At 37.9% G+C, this 21,526-nt stretch overlaps 1 protein-coding gene across 3 annotated transcripts in view; it reads left to right on the forward strand.

Moving 5' to 3' along the window:
• Window positions 1-21,049, forward strand: part of FER (FER tyrosine kinase) — a 162,659-nt gene extending 141,610 nt beyond the window's left edge. For all 3 annotated transcript variants that reach the window (XM_082075066.1, XM_082075067.1, XM_082075068.1), the window contains 3 exons: window positions 10,834-10,988; window positions 14,461-14,583; window positions 18,399-21,049. In XM_082075066.1, coding sequence (XP_081931192.1) covers window positions 10,834-10,988; window positions 14,461-14,583; window positions 18,399-18,541 — 421 coding nt within the window. In that variant the 3' untranslated portion in view covers window positions 18,542-21,049. The remainder of the gene's footprint in view (window positions 1-10,833; window positions 10,989-14,460; window positions 14,584-18,398) is intronic.
• Window positions 21,050-21,526: the final 477 nt, after the last annotated feature.

The following is a 21,526-nucleotide window of genomic DNA, read 5'->3' on the forward strand; positions in this document are numbered from 1 at the left end:
TTAATAGATGCTGCTGATACGAACGTTTCTGTCCCAGAAGCAGGCATGTGAAGAAAACCTCAGAAACAGGAAAAAGATGGGAGGAATAGATGATGTATCAGTTCATTGCTTCATTTCTGTCTTCACAGACTACTGCTCTGATTGTCTTCAGGAACTGCTAATAGTCTACTGTGCCTATCTTTGTCTCTTTTAAAATAGCTGGTACAGAAACCGTGTCCTGCTAGGAAAATAGTACCTTATCTGAATAAAACTCAAGGAAGATAAAAGTTTTATTATGTGTCAATGTATCTGTCTAGTCCCTTGAGCCATCCCTGGGCCGTGAACAGTATGTTTACAATTGCTTAACTTTCCTCTGTTACTAACTCTGAAAAGTGCCATATAATGTGTGACAGTAACCTGGGTTTCTGCCTGGTAACACTGTACCCAGAGCAGACAGAGAAAGCTCCAAGATACAGGAGTGACCTTGTAGCTCTTCAGGGCAAGAGTCTGGACCAGTTCAACTCTCTTCCATATAGAATTACCAATCTTGTTTTAAAAAAACAAACAAACAAATAACAACAACAACCCACACACACACAAAAACACAAACAAACAAACAAACAAACAAAAAACAAAAAACCCAAAACAAACTGCATCACTTAAAAATGCAAAACGTTCAGAAAATAGGAAGCTTGTGTTTCATTTTATTCCTCTTTATCTCCAAATTAATTTTCAATCTCTTCTTCACAGTCATCCATATTAACAGTTTCTTTTTTAATGAAAATTAAGATTCATACTTAGTGCAGTTATTCAGCTCTAAGATCTAGACTTGTTTATACCAAACAGCAAGTATTAGGAGACCAGAACTACAGCTGTGGGAAGTGGTAACATTAAGCAGCATTTGTGCTTCTCTTTTGTACATCCAAAGGGACACTTCATGCCCTTTGAAGTATGAGTGATCTCTGTCGTGGTTGAGAAGTAAAACAGAATGTTTGACTCTGAAACATAAACAAGGGGAAAGTGTTCTGTTCAAAGTCCTAAACTCAGTACTGCTACTCCTCTACAAAAATAGTTAAATAATATATCTAACTTAGGATGCCCAATATTTGTACCTACTTCCAGGTACATCATACTGTAATTGTATGTTTGTTCATTAACAACTGACCATTTCGCAGACTGTAAAAATGAATATAAATCTGTTGATTCTCAGACTATATTTGTTCATCAGAAATGGCTGTACAATAAGTAAACTTTTTATCTGACTTTATATATTATTTTTTTGTTCAAGTGTGTGTTTGAAGACATTTGTAGTAACTAACTTTGGTGCAGAAAATGTGAACATATTTTTCTGCACAACAGTTAATTAAGAAGTTTCTTCTTACTATGTTTGTGCAGTCCAGGACAGCTGTCACTTGTTCAAAAAATGTATCCATAGTAATATAAATAGGATGAAGGTTTGTGGGGTGGGACTGAGGGCTAAGTTCACTGAAAGCAGTCGTCTCTCTACTAAGCTGTGCAGTGCTCAACAGATGAAGCAATACATTTTGTGTCCTTGTGAACCATATCAGTTCTAAATGTAATGCAGTAGCTTTCTGTCATCTAGTACTGTGACCCTGCCACAATATATCACATATTGAGCAAAGCACTTGGAGAAAATCAGGAACGTAACAATTACCTAGTACGTTTTTTGAGGGTGGGCGTGACAATAATAATGCATAGCTATTGGGTATTTTTAAGTAGGAACACTGTGATCCTCAACAGTGTTTTTATCCTCACAGCATTTTTAAAAACACTTAATACCACCCCCCAGTATCTAAGGAGCACATTTTGTATTTGAATGTAGTTTAGTTATTTTGGAGAAATCTGACATGTGTGAACAGATTCTTTGTTTCCCAACTTACCAACCAGTCTTTAGTTAGACCATTTTACAGTGTATTTGAGTAATTCAGATGCTTAAGCTTTATTGGGATTTTATATTTTCTTCTTTTTTCTTTGGCCTTTGTTACTTGAAGTTTGCCTTTCGATTACTGTGATCTTACTAACCTTAGTTCACAGGTATATCTCCACCAAGTTGTATAAATCATTTAATATGGTAGTTCTTACTATCATAACAATGCGACTGAGCAGTGCAATGCAGACTATTTCTGGAACGTAAGATACATTTTACTCTTACAGGTGGAGGAAGTAAATGTTCTGTGGAAAAGAAACATTTTAGATAGAAGGTGGTTTTTGTGCTTGTGTTCACCTATTGAATACAATTATTTGGAGTTTGTTTGATTACTTTTTTTCTTTTGAGTTCATTTTGCAAAATTTTTAAGTCCTTCATCTGAAAATTGCAAAGTGCTTTAGAGGAAGTAATTCAATGTCACTGATGTTGAAAGGTGGAAAAAATTGCTTATTTTATACTTGAGAAGACCTGAGCAATATCCAAAACTACAGATAGCAAGCAGAACACTTGACATTATTGAGAAATCACTACTGCATCTTACTTGGACTTTCTCTGGTTTCCTAGCACTGTTTGTCTGTGAAGATGAAGATGGACTTACATTATATGAGGCACTGATAGAAATTACTATCATTGTAGTTAATATTCCTCCATTATTATTCAAATGTGGTAGCTAAAATAATATGAAGAAATAAGTAAAACAAAGTGTAAAAGGGAGAAAAAACATGGCATAGAAGGATGTGCTGCTGACCCTCTAGTGTTTTCCCAGTCTCTTATTAAGCACATACTATTTGCAATGTTCTCCACATATAGCAAAAGTAGCAGCATATGTGTATCAAGAAAGTTCTGAAATAAGTGTGTTTTGATTTAGACACCACTGGAAATTACCTCAGGTGTCAGAAGGAAAGGCAGTGTCTTACAGTCGACGAAAAAAGAACAGTTTCACTTGTAGACCTGCTGCCCCTTCTTTTGTTGACCTTTTGTTGAATTAAATGTGCAGAGGAGATAAACTGATCCTGTTCACTAATTAATTACTTATTTTTATCACCTAAGAGTGTTTTAACTGCATGATCCAGGGAGGGGATATAAAATGGCTGATTAGTTCAGTGAGACAGTCTGTCCTGCTGGTTTAGGAATGAGGAGTTTACTCTCCTGTTTTGATTTGCTTTAATTGATGGAATTCCATTTAAATGCTAGGCTTTACTTGCTATGTAGTTCTTTTGGGATAGTGGAAGGAAGCAGGGAGGGGGTATAAGAGTGTCCTTAGAGAAAAATCTCTGAGATTTATGTCTTTACTGACAGACATGAATCCAGGTGGTAACCACTCCTAGCACAGAGAAATTGCTTCTATTTCCTCTTTAACAGACTGCTGGATTTTTAACAAAAGTCTTACGAGTGTTGCACATTTAACATTTTCAACCCGTATTAATGATTCCTAGTAAACGTCCTGTTCATAGGGACTGCACATCAGTGCTTAAAAATTAAATTTTCAACTTACTTAATAATTTTTATTCCTTAGTAGTTGGGAGGGAGATGCTTTTTTTCTAATAGCGCTAGGAACTTACATGATCTTGGTATTAAATAGCAAGAGTTGGCTTTGCTTTTACTAATGGATTTGTTCTGTAGCAACTCTGTGTATTTTGTGCCCAGTTTGTAGAGCTTTCACAGTGTGAAATAAGGAATATTTTCTTGTTTTCTGTGTTAAAGATAAGTTCTGTTTTTATGGAATTACTGCAGCAAATAGCAAATGCTCAAGATCATAGCAAGCTCAAGATCAGAGCATCTTGACACATAGGAAGTCAAGGAAGGGAGCCAGGAGACCTGCGTGGTTAAACAGGGAAATGCTGGGCAAACTCAAGTGGAAGAGGAGCGTTTACAGATCATGGAAGGAGGGGCTGGCCACTTGGGAAGAAAATAAGGCTGTTGTCAGAGGATGCCGGGAGGCAACTAGGAAAGCTAGGGCCTCCTTAGAATTAAACTTCGAGAGAGGGGTCGAGGACAACAGAAAGAGCTTTTTCAAATACATGGCAGGTAAAACTAACACCAGAGGCAATGTAGGCCCACTGATGAATGGGGTGGGTGCCCTGGTGACAGAAGATACAGAGAAGGCAGAGTTACTGAATGCCTTCTTTGTTTCTGTCTACTCTGCCGGAAGCTGTCCTGAGAAGCCCCGTACCCCTGAGGCCCCAGAGGATGTCAGGACAATGGAGGAGTTTGCCTTCGTTGATGAGGACTGGGTTAGGGAGCAGTTAGGCAATCTGGACATCCATAAATCCATGGATCTGGATGGGATACACCCGTGGGTTCTCAGGGAGCTGGCTGAGGTCATTGCTGGACCGCTCTCCATCATCCTTGCCAAGTCTTGGGAAACAGGAGAGGTGCCTGAGGACTGGAGGAAAGCAAATGTTACTCCAGTCTTCAAAAAGGGAAGAGGGAGGACCCGGGTAACTACACACTGGTCAGCCTCACCTCTATCCCTGGAAAGGAGATGGAACAACTTATCCTTGGTGCCGTCTCAAGGCATATCAAGGATGAGAGGGTCATTAGGGGCAGTCAGCATGGCTTCACCAAGGGGAAGTTGTGCTTAACCAACCTCATAGCCTTTTATGAAGAAATAACAAGGTGGATAGATGATGGCAGAGTGGTGTATGTGGTCTATCTTGACTTCAGTAAAGCATTTGACACCGTCTCCCACAGCATCCTCACAACTAAACTGAGGAAGTGTGGTCTGGATGATCGGGTAGTGAGGTGGACTGCGAACTGGCTGAAGGAAAGAAGCCAGAGAGTCGTGGTCAATGGGGCAGAGTCTAGTTGGAGGCCTGTATCTAGTGGAGTGCCTCAAGGGTCGGTGCTGGGACCAGTACTATTCAATATATTCATCAATGACTTGGATGAGAGAAGGGAGTGCACTATCAGCAAGTTTGCTGATGACAGGAAGCTGGGAGGAGTGGCTGAGACGCCAGAAGGCTGTGCTGCCATCCAGCAAGACCTGGACAGGCTGGAGAGTTGGGCAGGGAGAAATTTAATGAAATATAACAAGGGCAAGTGTAGAGTCTTGCATCTGGGTAGGAACAACCCCAGGTTCCAGTATAAGTTGGGGAACGACCTGTTAGAGAGCAGTGTAGGGGAAAGTGACCTGGGGGTCCTGGTGGACAGCAGGATGACCATGAGCCAGCACTGTGCCCTTGTGGCCAGGAAGGCCAATGGCATCCTGGGGTGTATTAGAAGAGGGGTGGTTAGTGGGTCCAGAGAGGTTCTCCTTCCCCTCTACTCTGCCGTGGTGAGACCGCATCTGGAATATTGTGTCCAGTTCTGAGCCCCTCAGTTCAAGAAGGACAGGGAACTGCTGGAGAGAGTCCAGCACAGGGCAACAAAGATGATTAAGGGAGTGGAACATCTCCCTTATGAGGAAAGGCTGAGGGAGCTGGGTCTCTTTAGCTTGGAGAAGAGGAGACTGAGGACTGACCTCATTAATGTTTATAAATATGTAGAGGGTGAGTGTCACAAGGATGAAGCCAGGCTCTTCTCGGTGACAACCAATGATAGGACAAGGGGTAATGGGTACAAACTGGAACACAGGAGGTTCCACTTAAATATGAGAAGAAACTTCTTTACGGTGAGGGTGACAGAACACTGGAAAAGGCTGCCCAGGGGTGTTGTGGAGTCTCCTTCTCTGGAGACATTCAAAACCCGCCTGGACACCTTCCTGTGTAACCTCATCTAGGTGTTCCTGCTCCAACAGGGGGATTGAACTAGATGATCTTTCGAGGTCCCTTCCAATCTCTAGCATTCTGTGATTCTGTATGAGAAGAAAAAGGCCACAAGCAGAGAGATACCTAATTCCATAGAATTCTATCTGTACTACTTCGGTTTGTTGGCTTTAGGGAACATCAAGGAGAAGCAAGAGAAAACAGATAGATCATACTTGTTTTTTAAGGAAAAGAAGACAAGGAGAATAGAGTTTGTTTTGTTTTGTTTTGTTTTGTTTTGTTTTGTTTTGTTTTGTTTTGTTTTGTTTTGTTTTTAAAAAGTCCATCTAGAAGGTGTCATGATTTAACACTGAAGTTATCTGTAATATTGAGTCCTTGTAGTTGTTTTTGGTCATCAGCCCTATATTCAGAGTTTCTTGGTTTCCCTCACTCATCTATCATACATACTTGAATAAAACTCCTTTGTGTGCATTTTATATGGAAGATTAATATGTGCATTTTTTTTAATAAGCCCCTTAATACTGTTATACTAGAGCTTCTTCCTTTTATCTGTAGCAAATTGAAATTAATTAGAAACCTAGAAACTGGAAGTAAATGAAAGCTGTTAGTTATTCATTTAAAACAATGGAAGTAATGTTTTTTGATGCCCTTTTTTCAGATTCTGGCTATAAGTTTTGTGGTAAGTCACAGTGCCCAAAATGCTTTTTTGGTAATTTTCTCTGATATCTAGACTGACAAATATGAATGTCCTTTTAAAGGAGATTGTTAGGCATGAGGAGAAACAGTGAAGAAATTGTTTGAAAAATATTGAAAAATCCGAACCAAAACCTCATAATAATAAAATTTTTAAAAGGCTTGAAGTAGCTATAGCCTTCAACATTTAAAAATACTTTTAAGTGTGCAAACACACGTAAGGAAACCTGGAAAATTCAGCAACAAATCACTGAGGATATTAAACAGATGTAAAATGACAGCAGATAGGCTAATAAGATACTCCAATTTTCAGGACATTTATAAGCCTGAGGAATGAAATAATAAATGTTAGTCAAATAGGCATGGTGAAGAAATTAGAAGTAAGAGAACAAGGAAAAACAAACTTGGAAAATACATCTACAGTGAATGTAACTGCAGAATCTGAAGTGGCTGGCGGTGTAACACTGAGAATGAAATTGTACTAATGCTGCTTAACTCCACAGAATTACAAGTTATTACAAGTGCAAAGTATCAGAACTTTCCGCAGGATTTAGCATGATTTTAAATATCACTGGATCTGCTAAACATGGTTGGCTTCTATGTACTCCGAGAACTGACTCCTCACAAGACTGGTGAAAGGAAAACTAAGTGCCTGAAAGGGGGCTTACAAAGTCTTATAAAAACACTATGACTAAACTGAAGGAAAAAGGAAAAGTTCACGTCTTAGTTATTTGCTATGTAAGTGGGAGAAAGAACCTACCTTACACATGAAAAAAGAAAAAAAGCAAATTTGCTTAAGTCAGAAGTAAACATACTAAGTGCTGAAAGGCTTTATTTACACAAATGACATATTTAAAGTAATAGATAATATCATAGCTTCAAAAATGTGGGAGTTTGAGCTAAAAGTAGGAAACTATATTGATACTGTGAGACTCATAACCAGTGCTACTATATTTACTTTGCTATTTGTGGCTTTATTAATAAGTTAAACTTGATCATAACGAATATTTTTTCAGTCTTACTGTTAATAGCCTGACACTCACTATTTCATAAAATGTTATTGAAATTATTTGGAAGATAGCAATGAAAATGCTTCTCTATTCAATACAAGCTGACACAAAAAGAAAGAAGCAATTTACCTGGAAAGATTGATGGTGGACATGACAGTTGTGTCCACCCGCACCAGTTGTGGGCCATTAGCTAACCACTGGCCTATGTTTCCTCCCTTGGCAATTGTGTGCAGCATGGCAGCTTGAATAGTATCATTCTGTGACCCACTGACAGCTAAAAGACAGGTTGGAAACCACTGTTTCATGAAGCAAAGTTTATGTGTCTGTGATCTTTCAGAATATCTAGTGTTAATTTACATAAATGCTAAACATAGTATCACAATCGTTACCAAATGCCCATTTGATTTTCGCAGAAGTAGTTTTGTAAATTTTTAATAATGATGAAAAACACTTCCTCTAGATGACTCTGAACGAAAAGGAAGACTGTCCTATACAAACCAGAGAAAAAGTATGTGAATTGAGTGTAATCTGTGTGGACAAGTGTCATACTACGTACAATTTATGGTGTATTTTCCCTAATAATCAGACTTAAGTATGAGGAATAAATGTAAGACAGCTCAGTATATAGCTTTTTCTTTATCTGACTCGGAACATGTTTAAATGCTAGGTCAGATGCAGGTAGGAAGATGTCCATGATGTTAATAAACTCTGTAAATTTTCTTTGAGATGTAACCTCACTACTTTTTTCCACTCCTTATGTGCCTGTCACAAAATGTAAGCTATATTGAGTAAAACAATTATAAAACTAATGACTAAAGTCTTATTGGAACTTAAGCTATCAATACTTCAGGTTTCATGTTGATACATTTTACAGACTTGAGTATAAGCAATAACTTTCTTATTTTCACCAAACAATACCACATGCTAACATCGAATTATGTAATGTAGTACATATTGAGCTGTTTTATACATTTGTGCATATCTTCAGCTGGAGACTGTGACTTCAGACTTGTTTTTAAGTGGTCCGTCTTCTCTAACTGCAAAAATAACTGCATTTCTATCACTGTAGCATCAAGCTCAAGAGCCATAGATGTTCTTAGTGGTAGAAAAGCTGTGTGAGTCAAATATGTTAAAACTCTTGAATCAATTGTTAGTATTTATGCTCAAACACAGGCTTTGTCTAAATATAAAATAATGTAATGCAATATCAATATCGAACAGTTGATCAAGGTAGTTGTGAATACACAACCTTTAACATCTTTATGTGTGGTTCAAGACTTTTACTTAGACTAAATACCATTCAGTCCTTCGTCGTGGATGTCCCCACCATGCATAGCACTTGAAGCTGTTTGTCATTGGTTCAGAGCTTTCTTTCTAAGCTGTAGAAACAAATTTGGTGCACATCATGGGTAGAGTTCTAGGTTAGTTTCTTCCAAGAGTAATCTAGTTTATGTGCACCAAAGTCATTATTCAAAACCAGTGAATGTGCATTAAGTGCTCAGGGGATTCACTTCAAAACCGTGCTACAGCTTCAATACAAAACATTAATGTAGTTACTGTGGAATATTCACGTAAGACAAGCCATTTGTGAGCATATTAGTTATTTAAGCTGAAACTAAACATTATAAATGCCATTTAAAAATACTTTTCCCATGATGTTTCTAATGTTATAGATTTGATTAGGTTGCTTAACATTTTTCTCCCTTCAAAAAATTCCTGTATTTTATTACATTAAGTTGGGAATAACAATAAATATTTTATTATGCAGTATTTTACCACATAGTGAAACAATTAAATGTTATATATATAGTATGATAATAATATAGCATGTATTGTGGTTTAGCCCTAGCTGGCAACTAGAGCTACATGCTGCTTCCTTACCCCTCCCCTTTGCCCTAGTGGGTTGGGGAGGAGAATTGGGAAACAACAGGCAAAACTCAGGGATTGAGATAAAAACAGTTTAACAGAACAGCAAAAGAGAAAAGATAAATAACAACAATGTAAGAATACACAAAGGAAGGGGTACACAATGCAATTGCTCACCATGCAGCAACACCAGTGCCTAGCCTGCTCCCATGTAGCGGGCCCCCTGGCAGTGACCATGAATGCTGTTTCAGTACCGCTGATCCCAGAGGAGCGAAAAGCTGGCCTGCATTTCATACTCAACCACAATCATGCTATGCTGTGTGTCCTGGAGAAAGCAAAGAGCAACATGGACAGCAGTGCCTGCCCCCAGCAGCAAGTTGCTCCCCCGACCAGCTCCCCACTTTACACTGACCATGATGTCACTTGGTAGCTCATTTCCCATTGTCTGTTTTGGGTCAGCTGTTCTAGGTGTGGCCCCTCCCAGCTTCCTTTGAAAATTAGCGTTATCCCAGGCAACCACAGTATGTATGGTTACTCCAAATGTATGCTGCAGAGAACCCATGATAGGTCTTTTATCAGGTATTACTACAGGCTGTCTCCTAATCTGAAAAATTGTACAGATGGAGGGAGGATGAGGAAGGCTGTTGACTTTCTGAGCTTCTTATCCGTCACCGAGCCAAAATTTCTTTTTGTGTATTATGGTGCAGCTTTTTATTTTTGACAGGAACTCTAATACTAAGATTATGGGCAGAGAGAAGATAGGGCCAGTTCTCTGGTTTCTCACTGTCTTTCATAATTATGGGCACATGTTTCAAGGTCCTTCTTCAAATTCACTTTTATTTTGTATAAAATCTGATTTTTTAATCTGAGAGTTTATTTTTATGACCTCAGAGGGCAGTTGTGGTGGGTTGACTTTGGCTGGCTGCTAGATGCCCATCCAGCTGTTCTCTGACTTCCCCACCTCAACAGGACAGGAGAAAATAAGACAGAAAAGCTTATGGGTCAAGATAAAGACAGGCAGATCACTCACCAATTACTGTCACAGCAAAACAGGGTCTTTAGAAACCTTAATTTAATTTACTGCAAATTAACATAGAGTTGGATGGTAAGAAACAAAGAAACAAAAAAAACCTTTGCCCCACCTCTCCCTTCTTCCAAGGCTCACCTTCACTTCTTCGTTCCCGACTCTTCCACCTCCTCCCTGCTGAGGACACAGAAGAGTGGGGAATGAGGGTGAGGTCGGTCCCTAACAGCTCCTCCCTGCTGCTGCTTCTTCCTCACACTGTTCCCTTGCTCCAGCATGGGTCCTTCCCAGGGAACACAGCCTTTCACAAACTGCTCCAGAGTGGGTCCTTCCAAGGGCTGCAGAGGAATGAATCCACTCCGGCATCTCCAGCACCTCTTCCCTCCACTTCTTCACTGACCTTGCTGTTCATTATTTCTCACATGTTTTCTTTTGTCTTCCCTCACTTCTCTTTTCCACAACTGCTATGCAGCCTTTTTTACCCTTTCTTAAATATTTTTCCTTAGAGGTGCCATCATCTTGGCTGGGGCACTCAGCCACTTCAAATGGCTTCAAGTGCTTTAAAATGTGTAAAAATGTGGGGGTTTATTTCTTGTTCTAACTTAGAGACCTGGCTGCAAGGAACTGCTTGGTAGGCGAAAGCAACATTTTGAAAATAAGTGATTTTGGAATGTCACGGCAAGAGGATGATGGTGTGTACTCCTCATCAGGCCTAAAACAGATTCCTATCAAGTGGACTGCTCCAGAAGCTCTCAACTATGGTAAGGACATACCATATCTTGCAATTAAAAAAAAAAAAAAAAAACAAAGATAAAGTAAGGAGCACCAGGACTACACTTTGAGCAATATTTGAGTATATATACTTATTCCTAGTGCAAAGTTCAAATTAATAATGTTTAGAAAATTTTAGTATTTCAGTCTTATTTAAGCTATATATTAAATACTGGTTTGCCTTCGTAAAAGAATTTGGCAGCAACATCAAAATTGCTATTATGCAGCAATAAAATAATGCTTTGATTATTTTGCTGACTACCTAGTCAGTCATCTAAATAGTCATCGTTAGCAAAATGAATGGCAAGTTCTGCGTATTTATGACAGTGCTTGTTCTGGCACTTCTTCAAAAATGGTGGAAAGTGTTAACGTACTACAACACTCTGTTAGATAAATCATTACATTGGGGAAAAGTCTGATCACTGATTTATGTATTTTTTTTAACTGCTGTTTTTCTCTACATGCATTTTTTATATATTTCTAGGCTGTTATCTAAGGCAAAAAATTTCCGTCATTTGTGACTGAGGGAAGTGGTCCATACTACATGTTCCCAGAACAGAAACAGAAGCTGCTGGATTTAGCTTATATGAAACTAGAAAAATAAGTTATTCTAAGTCAAGTGGGCTGTGAAGAAGCAGCATATTAAATGAACGATGCCCTTTTTTGAATGTAGTTCTCTTAACCAGTTCTATAGTTGAGTACTTAGAAAAAAATACTCTAAGTTGTTCCTTGGCAATGTCTATAAATATTTCTGCAATCTCTTAAGGTTTTTTTAGTCATGAATCTAAATCCTAAGTTTGTGACTTAAAATTGATGGTAAAATGCTTCCTCTCATTAACACTTTTGCAGGAGATAATGCCAGTAAAGCAGACCTTCCCTTTGATAGGCTAACAAATTCAGTTACAGTAGTTGATCCCATATTATCAATTGTTCTAAGAGGTGTTAGTGTTGCTAGTGTTAACTGAGGAACACATTTTTATATTTTGGATGTTTGTTCCACTATAAAAAGTGTTTTGAACTTTTATTTTTGTTATCTCAGAAGTGTGTACAGCTTATTTTATATATAATGGAAACCTGTCCTTCATAGCCATGCAGTCCAGTGGGAAACAGGCTCTTGGGACAACATCTTCGCTTTGTACTTTTGAGTCTTTTTTCTGCGTAGTACAGGAGAGGATAGTTGATTAACATCTGCTTATTTTGTGTTTCCTAAAATGCATATATACTCAAGCAGCTTTAAGTGATTTCTGTCATGTTTGTAAAATAAGCTCTCTCAAATATTTGTGTTCAGCACTCTAACAGTCAACTTTCAAGATGTCATAGAAGATTTCTGTGTGGTTTTGAAGGATTTTTTTTTCCACTCCCTTGAAAGATGCAAGTAAAAATAATTGGTTTGTGGTTTACTATTTACTATCCTAATAGTAATAATAGTACAGTCATAAATATTGCATTAATTTGTGTAGGTAAGGCTGAAGGTATTTAAGGATATCAGAGCGAACTAGAACTAAATCTGCAGAATTTCAGAACTAGTTGGCAACTACCGTTCATGTCAGTTCTTAATGGCAAGATTTAAGGGTTAAAAGAAAGTGGGTTGGAATAGCTTTATTTGGCCATTACAGGAATGATACAATGCTTAAGAAACTATGTAAAGTTCACTTTTTAGTCACTTCTTGTTTCAGTGTATGTGACAAATTAATAGCAGTCACCAAAAAAAAAAAAAAGAGAGAGAGAAAAAGCACAAGTTACGAAATCGAGGAACACAGTCAGGGCAAACGGAGTGACTTGGAAGGTGTGTCTGAAGTCATAAGCAAAATCCTGATGCTACTGGAGCTTGAGTGAGGTTGAACCTTTCATTTAGTGGTTGCCGTTCAGTACCATTCCATGCCATTATTTTTGCTTGGAGCAAAATAATTTCTGTCACTTCCAGGAACTGGAAAAAAAATGTTTGAAAAGCTCCTAAAATTATATATTTAGGCCAAGTGTAGGGTATTTTTGCTTCCAGTTCTCAAAATTAAAATACACATTCAATATGTGTACTTTTCCAGTACATATCTTGAGTTGTTTGTCATGTTAATAAATTTCTGTCTGGAGGGGATTTTTTTTTTGTGAATGAACAGGCCTTTTTTTTTTTTTTTTTTCCCAGATATATCACAGTGGAAAAGATAATTAACTATGCAGAATTTGCACTTTTAAAAAAAAAAAAGAAAAAACAACTAATCACCTATCTTGTATCTGCTGAATGATTTCAATGAAAAGTGTAAAATTACTGGATGCCAAATTCTGAAGAGAGTTGATACATAGACAAGAAAACTAATCTTACTACAATGTGCATAATGACTGTCCATAATTGCCATCCGCGAGGCACACAAACTAATGTAGTGCAGCTGGAAGTGATACTTAGTTTAACAGTAAACTGAAGTTTCTTACATCAGAGCAGTTGTCTTATCACGAACTAGCACTATAATTTACATGTGTTTTCCTTCTTTCTAGTCAGAAGTAGCTTTATTTTGTTTAAAGATTAGAGATGAAGAAACAATACATTCACAAGCAAGTGTGTATTTTAAAGAATAAAGACACACATATGCAACGTAATGGTATGGAACAAAGAAAAAGAGTCATGAAAAATTGTGAAGGTAATGTTGAAAATGGGTTTCAGAGGTAACATTTTCACAGATCCTGCTGCAAAAGGCTAGGAAGCTTAAGTTTCTGATGTGAATCCATCCTTCTTAATGTGAATCCATCAGGACAATAGAAATATCTGCTCCAAGATCTCTCACCCATAATATAAGGCTCTTATTACACAAATAAGTTTAGAATTCAGTTATCTATTTCGCTAGTCACAGATAATGGGACCAGCAGGCCGGATTTTTTTTCTTTTTCTTTAAATAATTGGGCGCATCAGTTCTTTAGGATCCAAATTAAGCAAGTTGAAGCAACTATACTTTCCTTTTCAGAAAACAGTTTCTTAAAGCCTGATAACCAGGCCCTCTTTGCACTTACAAACTATGTGAATGGTAGCTCCTCTCAGAATACTCATTACCATGGTATATTAGGGAACTGGGAAAGGTAATTTTTTTAAAGTATCTTTTTAATGGGAAGTGATTCTAAACAAGGGCTAAAACATCTGACAGTTTTCTGTCCTTTTATATTAAGAGAAAAAAATGTTTTTGTACATTAAGAAGGTAAGAAATTCTTACCTTACAGGAGCCATAACTGAAATGGTAAGCTCTCTCAAATTGTAGAACTTTAAGTTATCTTAAATTGTTCATAGGTATTGACCATAAAATAATCTATCATTTGAAATACAGGAGATTATGATATCTGCAGAATATATTATTAGTAGCTACAGCTTCGTTCTGCTTAAAACTTGCGAATGTAACACTTTACAGTAAATTTGGGGCCATAATTATATGAACCATTAATTTATCTGTACATTATGCTGTGGCTTTTCTCTCCTTTTCTTAGGAAGATACACATCTGAGAGTGATGTATGGAGCTTTGGAATCCTTTTGTGGGAGACCTTCAGTTTAGGAGTATGTCCATACCCTGGAATGACCAATCAACAAGCACGAGAACAAGTCGAGAAAGGTAGTTATTTGTAGGGAGTCAAATAAATGCTGTATAGATCTATCAGGATGTAGTACTTACAGTATAAAATAGCAAAGAAATAACATATGCATTATCTGGCAACTTCAGCAAAAAATGGTATCAGATTCTTTCTTTGCTGTATCAAGCTTTCTGGGAGGAGTAGTGTGATACACAAACTTATTGAAAAAAGGAATATACTGACCAGTGATTTAAAGGACAGAAGACTTATAGCATGCTGACTTTTGTTGTTGTGGAACTAAAAGGTGAGACGGAGAGAAGGGTTTTACTGCTGTGCAATGCAGAGGCTTGACCAGAATGCATTATTTAAGATTATGCTAATGCAGGTATAAATATTCTAAACTGCGAGAAGAAAAAAATCTGTATCACTCTGTCTTCAATATTAAAGCATTTCAGACAACATTTTAGCAATTTTGGTGGAGAATGGTAAGGTAGTTCAGAATTGAAAGCCACATTTCTCTTTTACAAAATAATCAAAAGGCTTTTATTTGAAGTAGAAAGTAACTGTGAGCAGGATTTCAGGACTTTGATTTACTTTCATCATCTTTAGTGGCATTTTAGAACTGTTCTTCCTCTATATAGTGCTGCTGTGTAATTCACGAAGAGGTTCTAAGGTAGTAAAACTGCTAAATGATTTTCTAAAAAAACCCAGTTTGTTTGCTGATTTATACAGATTGTCAGTGTTTGCTATAAGCACTGTAGATGACCATCAAAGTTTCCTCCTTAAAAGGCCAAATCAAAAAGTCCAATATTTTCCAGAGCAGAAGTGTTTGTAAAAACAAGTCTAACTGTCTAAGTACTGAGAGTCTGTTTTGAATCACTGAGAATACTAATGTCTTGAAATTTATAAATTCCAAACATTTAGTAGCATGTTTCTACTTTTTCAGCTCTTCATACTGTGTGGAAAATAGTCTTCTTGGCTAATCAGCAATTCTTTTTCATTTTTTTAGCAGAATTGTCATTTTGTCAGCCTGTTTTGTTGGTTTTCAGTATATAGTAGCTCTTCTCTTAGGATAGTCAGCTAAGACTCTCCGGATTCTCTTCCCAATCTTATAATCTCAGTTACAAAATCAGTAAGAGCCTTCAGTGAATTTAGTCACTTAAATGCTTGCTTTAAACCAGGATAATTTCAATTCTACGTAACTATGAAGAATCACTTCACTGTAAGGACAAAAAGTAGTCACTGTTTTGAAAAACTAGTTTCTAGGGGAAACTTTGTGAAGGAAAGGATTTTTATATAGTTTTGTATTTTCTTGTCTATAAGTGTCCTAGAGCACAGCTGTTCTCCTTTGATGTTGCATGTGTTAATCCAGCACATAGACCAGATCCATTCAATAGAACAAAGGAAAAATATTTCTCATCTTTACCTGTTGTATGAGGCCAGTGTCATTTATACTGTGCTTTACAAAGAGAGATGCAGAGACCTGTGCAATAACTCTGGAGTCACAGAGCTGCATTTGGATATAGAGACCTATGTGCCAACTCACTTTGCTGTCCACTGCCTGTCATTAACTCAGACTGCTACATGTGATAAACAGTTCATAGAATCACAGAGTTACAGACTGGCTGAGGTCTGCAGGGACCTCTGGATGTCATCTGGTCCAATCTCCCCTGCTCAAGCAGGACCATCTAGACATAGTTGCCCAGGACCATTCCCAGACAGCTTTTGCATATCACCAATGATGGAGGTTCCATCACCTCTCTGGGCAACCTGTGCCAGGGATTGGTCATCCTCACAGGAAAAAAGTTTTTTCCTGAAGTTCAGGAAGAACCTCTTGTGTTTCAGTGTATGCCCATTGCCTCTGGTCCTGTCGCTGGGCACCACTGAAAAGAGCCTGGCTCTGTCTTCTTTGCATCCAGTAAGGTCCCCCTGAGCCTTCTCTTCTCCAGGATGAACAGTCCCATCTCTCTCAGCTGTTCCTCATAGGAGAGGTGCTTCAGCTCCTTTTTAATCTTCAAGGTCCTTTGCTGGACTCTCTCCACTGTGTCCATGTCTCTCTTGTACTGGGGAGCCCAGCAGTGGACACAATACTAGAGGTGTAGCCTCACCAGTGCTGAGTAGAGAGGAAGGATCATATCCCTTGATCTGCTGGTAACACTTCAGTTGTAGCCCCAGACACCATTCTCATTCTTTGCAGCAAGGACACATTGCTGGTGCATGTTTGGTGTACACCAGGATCCCCCGGGTCCTTTTCTGCCAGGCTGCTTCCCATCCAGACAGACCCCAGCATCTAATGATGCCTGGGGTTGTTCCTCCCCAGATACAGAACTTTGCACTTGTCTTTGTTGAATGGCATGAAGTTCCTTTTGGCCCATTTCTCCAGCCTGATCAGGTCCTACTGGATGGCAGCACAATCCTCTGGCTTGTCATCTCCTCCTTCCAGTTTGGTGTTGTCAGCAAACTTGCTGAGGGTGCACTCTGCCCCATCAGCCAGCTCATTAATGAAGATGTTCAACAGGACTGAACCCAGTATTGACCCAAAGGGTACACCAGTAGTTACTGGCCTCCAGCTAAGACTTTGTGCCACTTATCCCCTCCCTCTGAGACTTGTTCAGGCATCTCTCAATCCACCCCACTGTCTGCTCATCCAGCCCACACTTTAACAGCTTCTTCATGAGGGAGACAGTGTTGAAAGCCTTACTGAAGTCGTTTGATCTACCAAGCCAGTCATTTCATTGTAGAAAGCAGTCAGTTTTGTCAAGCATGACTCGCCCTTAGTAAATCCCTGCTGACTACTCCTGATGAACTTTCTTGTCCTTCATGTGCCTGGAAATGGTTTCCAGGATTAGCTGTTCCATCACCTTCCCGGGGATTAAGGCAAAGCTGACCAGCCTGCAGTTCCTTGGGTCCTCCTTGAAGACAGGAGTGACGTTTACTTTACTCCAGTTTTCAGGCACTTCTCTCACTTACCGTGATGGATGAAAGATTGAGAGTGGCCTCACAAGTGACATCAAGACAACTCCCTCAGCACTCATGGGTGCATTCCATCAGGGCAAATGGACTTCTTTAAGTCCAGTTTACTTAAATATTCCCTGGCCAGATCCAAGCATTCCACCAAGCATTTATCTTCCTTGCTCCAGATTTTCTCCCTGGTCTCTTCAACACAGGATTTCTGAAGGCCAATATTACTGGTAAAGACTGAGTTGAAGAAGGCAGTCAGCCTTTTTCTTGTCCTGCTTCACCAGGTGCCCTACCTCATTCAGCAGTGGGCACACATTCTCCCTGGCCTTTCTTTTGTTACCTCTGTACTTAGAGAAGCCTTTCTTGTTATCTTTTACATCCCTGGCCAGACTCAATTCCATTTGGGCTTTACTTTTCCTAACTTCATCCTTGGATGCTCAGACAATGTTCCTTTATCCCTCCCACATTGCTTGTTTTAGTGTTTGAATTTGTCCAGGAGCGCCTTGTTCATCCATGCAGTCCTCCTGGCATTTTTGCCCAACTCCCATCTTAATGTTTATTATTGATTTCCTCAGTGGTGTGGGGAAATGGAACACAATTAAAACCTGGGGGGTAGCTCCTTCCCAAGATACAGGAAATTAATCTATGCAGGTTGCTGCCCTTAGGGATGAGAATACTGAAAAATTACCATTCCCAGCTTAACTGTCATTGGTACCTGAGCTTTGATTGCTTAATATCTATCTTGTATAGATTATATGTTGAAGACTTTGCTTGTATTATCTTGAAGATCTTTTTAATGCAATGACTTTGAACTCTGCTTATTTCTTTTTTAGATTTGTCAATGTGCATCAGTTTTCAATGCTAAACATTAACTCCTGTTTTTATTGTGTACCAGGCTACCGAATGTCAGCACCGCAAAAATGTCCAGAAGAAATATATAAAATAATGCAGAGGTGCTGGGACTACAAACCAGAAAACCGGCCAAAATTCAATGAGATTCAGAAAGAGCTGTCTTCAATCAAAAAGAAAGTGACATAGTGATAAACAAGTGCCAAACTCAATGTGTGGGACTTTACTTTCCAGTGAAGTAATTTTTTCCCCTCACACACTATGCTTTTAAACAACATTATTTGCAATATTCTTCTAGGATTACTTTGAAATTAAGGGGATTTTTTATATACATGTGTAGCATTTTGAATGATGTCTACACCTCCATTAAAGACATATACTGCGAAATGCTATATATCCAGTCACAGTAATACTGTCATTTAGATTACATGTAAATAGGAAAGCACATACTATAGATTTAAGGAACTGTGGCTTCTATCTGTTTTACAGCAAGTAACTGCTAGTGACATTTTTCAGAGGTTTTCTATTTTAAGCTGTGTTCTCACTCCGCTATCCCTGTCCTGTATGTCAACACCAGCAGCACTCTGATGTGATGACTGTCATACATGTTGGCCTTAAAAATGAAGACAGTTTTGACAAGTATTTCAACTAGAAATTTCTATATTTTTTAAATTTTTTCTGCAACTGGTATTTTTAAGTGATACTTCATATTAAGGATGAAGGTCAGTTAGATTCTGGATGCAAATGTGCTTACTGTACAGTGAATTCCAGAATTTCCTTTCATAGAAAATTGAGTTACTTGTGGATTTCTTACCATACTGTAGTAAATACTTCTGGCTTTTGATGTGGTTCACTTAAGCCATACCTTTTCTTCCTACAAAGCCTTCAGAGTTCAGTAATGTATCTCTTTTACAGTGACTTATGTTTATTTAAGAAACAAAATATACAATATCAAGTCTTGACTACACGTGATAAGAAATACTACAAAACATCTGCCTTCCAAAGAATTTGTAAAAGAGGTAGGCCAACATAAAGAGGATTACTAACAGCAGGTAATGAATATCATTGATCTTAGAGGAGTTAAAGAATGTGAATCGTTATATATGCTTTTGAACCTTATTTTGTTTGTTAAATTGGAAATAATTCTCAGAATGCAGCTGGAGCCTACAAAAGTTTATGATAATCAAAATTACATTCCATGCATAGCGTCCAAAGGAAAATACTGTTTTGGTATGGCATAAGGAAATTGTTGAAGAAACCAAAATAAAGAAGTGGGTTTTTTAAAGCCTCTGATCAGCTGAAAAAGGCAGAATAGAAAAACTAACATACTAACTTTTATAAATCATTGCAATCAGATTTCAAAAGACTGGGGGCAAGAAAGTTTTAAAGTCCACCAGGAAGAAAAACCTTGTGTAGATATATATATATATATAAATCCTGCCAGAAAGAATGAAAACTTACTAAATAGGGGGGGCGGGGAGGGAGGGAAGGCAGTTTGTTACTCTGGGTCCACTTTGCAGCTGGAATTATTTTCTAGGGCCAAACACAGAAATAGGAACAAGTTAGAATATCCTGATCTGAGTTCCAGAGTTAAGGTGCTTTAAGTTTTTCTAAGAATTAACTAAGTTTTTTCAGATCAAAGGATATCAGTTGCTGCTAATGCAAGTAAGAAACAGGGACTGTATGTAGCACAGCATCTGAAATGTTAATTAGCCCTATATTTTATTGTTACAGTGGGATTGACATGTAGTGAAGTCAGTGGCTACATTGTGTTTTTATGTCTGTTCAGGTAACTTTTCTATTGTCTACAACATTTTTGCTCTCTGAAGTGTGTTTATAGTAGTACTGAGTGGTAATGTGAAGGGGATATGTATGACCAAAATACATGTAGTCTAGAAGAGTTTGTTACGTTTCAGTTAGTGTCCAAGTAAAACAATGAATGATGGTGCTGGAGCACATCACCTGCATTTGAGGTGTAACTGTCAGTATCCAAGTATAAGGAATGGTGAGTGTGCTTCTTGCATTTCTTAAGCGTTTTTTTTTCTTGGAGCTAAGGAAGCATATACATACCTATGAATGTATAGTGCTTGGAAAACTTGGTGGCATAAATTTAAACTTCCTTATAAGCATACTGCATATTTTTACTTAGTTCTGTACTTCCAAGTAGCCCAAAGACGTTTTTCAAGAGCAATGGGAAACATTCTTGTTATTTGTATGCTTTTAAGTAGTACACAAAGTTTGTGCCTTAATTTGTTAGTATGCTAATGCAAATACAGGTGTACTAAGGTTTAAGGAATGTTCCACAATCATTTGGAAAAATCCAGGATTCATACAACTGTAGCTCCTTATGTATCCATCACTGAAGTCTGCAAGTAAGGATAATGGTGTCTCCTCTGTCACCATTCATAGCTTCTCTGGAGAGTTCGTATTCTTCTATGAAAGGGATGAACTGTTTCTTTGCTATATGCCTTATTGACAGTAAAGAAATACTGGTTTATTTTTATAAAATAAAATACTGCTTTATTTGTCTTAAATTAACCAGTCACCATCATGGCACTCACGTAAAGATAGAAATTGTACTCATATGTTCTGAAATATTTAACATTTGTAATTCATATCACACTTCTGTTTAAATTTAAAGACTTTTTAAAACATGGAATTTCTACAGCAGCAATAAAATTTATTATTATTTCTGAAGTAGGCATCAGTTCAGTTCAAAATTAATAACTCTTTGGGAGAATACCAGAATGAGTTTATAGTTACAGAATAAATTTAAACACAGGTGCATGTCACTTCAATTATTTAAACTGTTTTCTTTTCATTAATTTGGCAGTTTGTGGCAGAACTTGTTCATCATCTCTCCCTTGTAGTTATTGCAATTACACAATTTAGAAAATGGAATCCATACCTATAGATACTGTTTTTAAATGTTTGTAAACTTCTCACAGGGGAGTTCACAAACAAAACTGTCATACAATGAAATTTAAAAGGAAGAACCAAAGCCACCTGCTGTCTGTGGACTTTTGATGACTTAGTCTTGCATTATTTTTAAGTTAGCCAGATCCAGATACTAGTCATTTGGCTTATTTACTGTGTTTATCCTAGAGAACTTAAAAAAAAAAAAAAAGTTAAGACCTAGTCTCTTTTGCAAGTGTAGTGTTTCATGTAGGTTAT

Source organism: Streptopelia decaocto (genome assembly GCF_964273445.1).
Source record: "Streptopelia decaocto genome assembly, chromosome: Z".
Taxonomy (NCBI): domain Eukaryota; kingdom Metazoa; phylum Chordata; class Aves; order Columbiformes; family Columbidae; genus Streptopelia; species Streptopelia decaocto.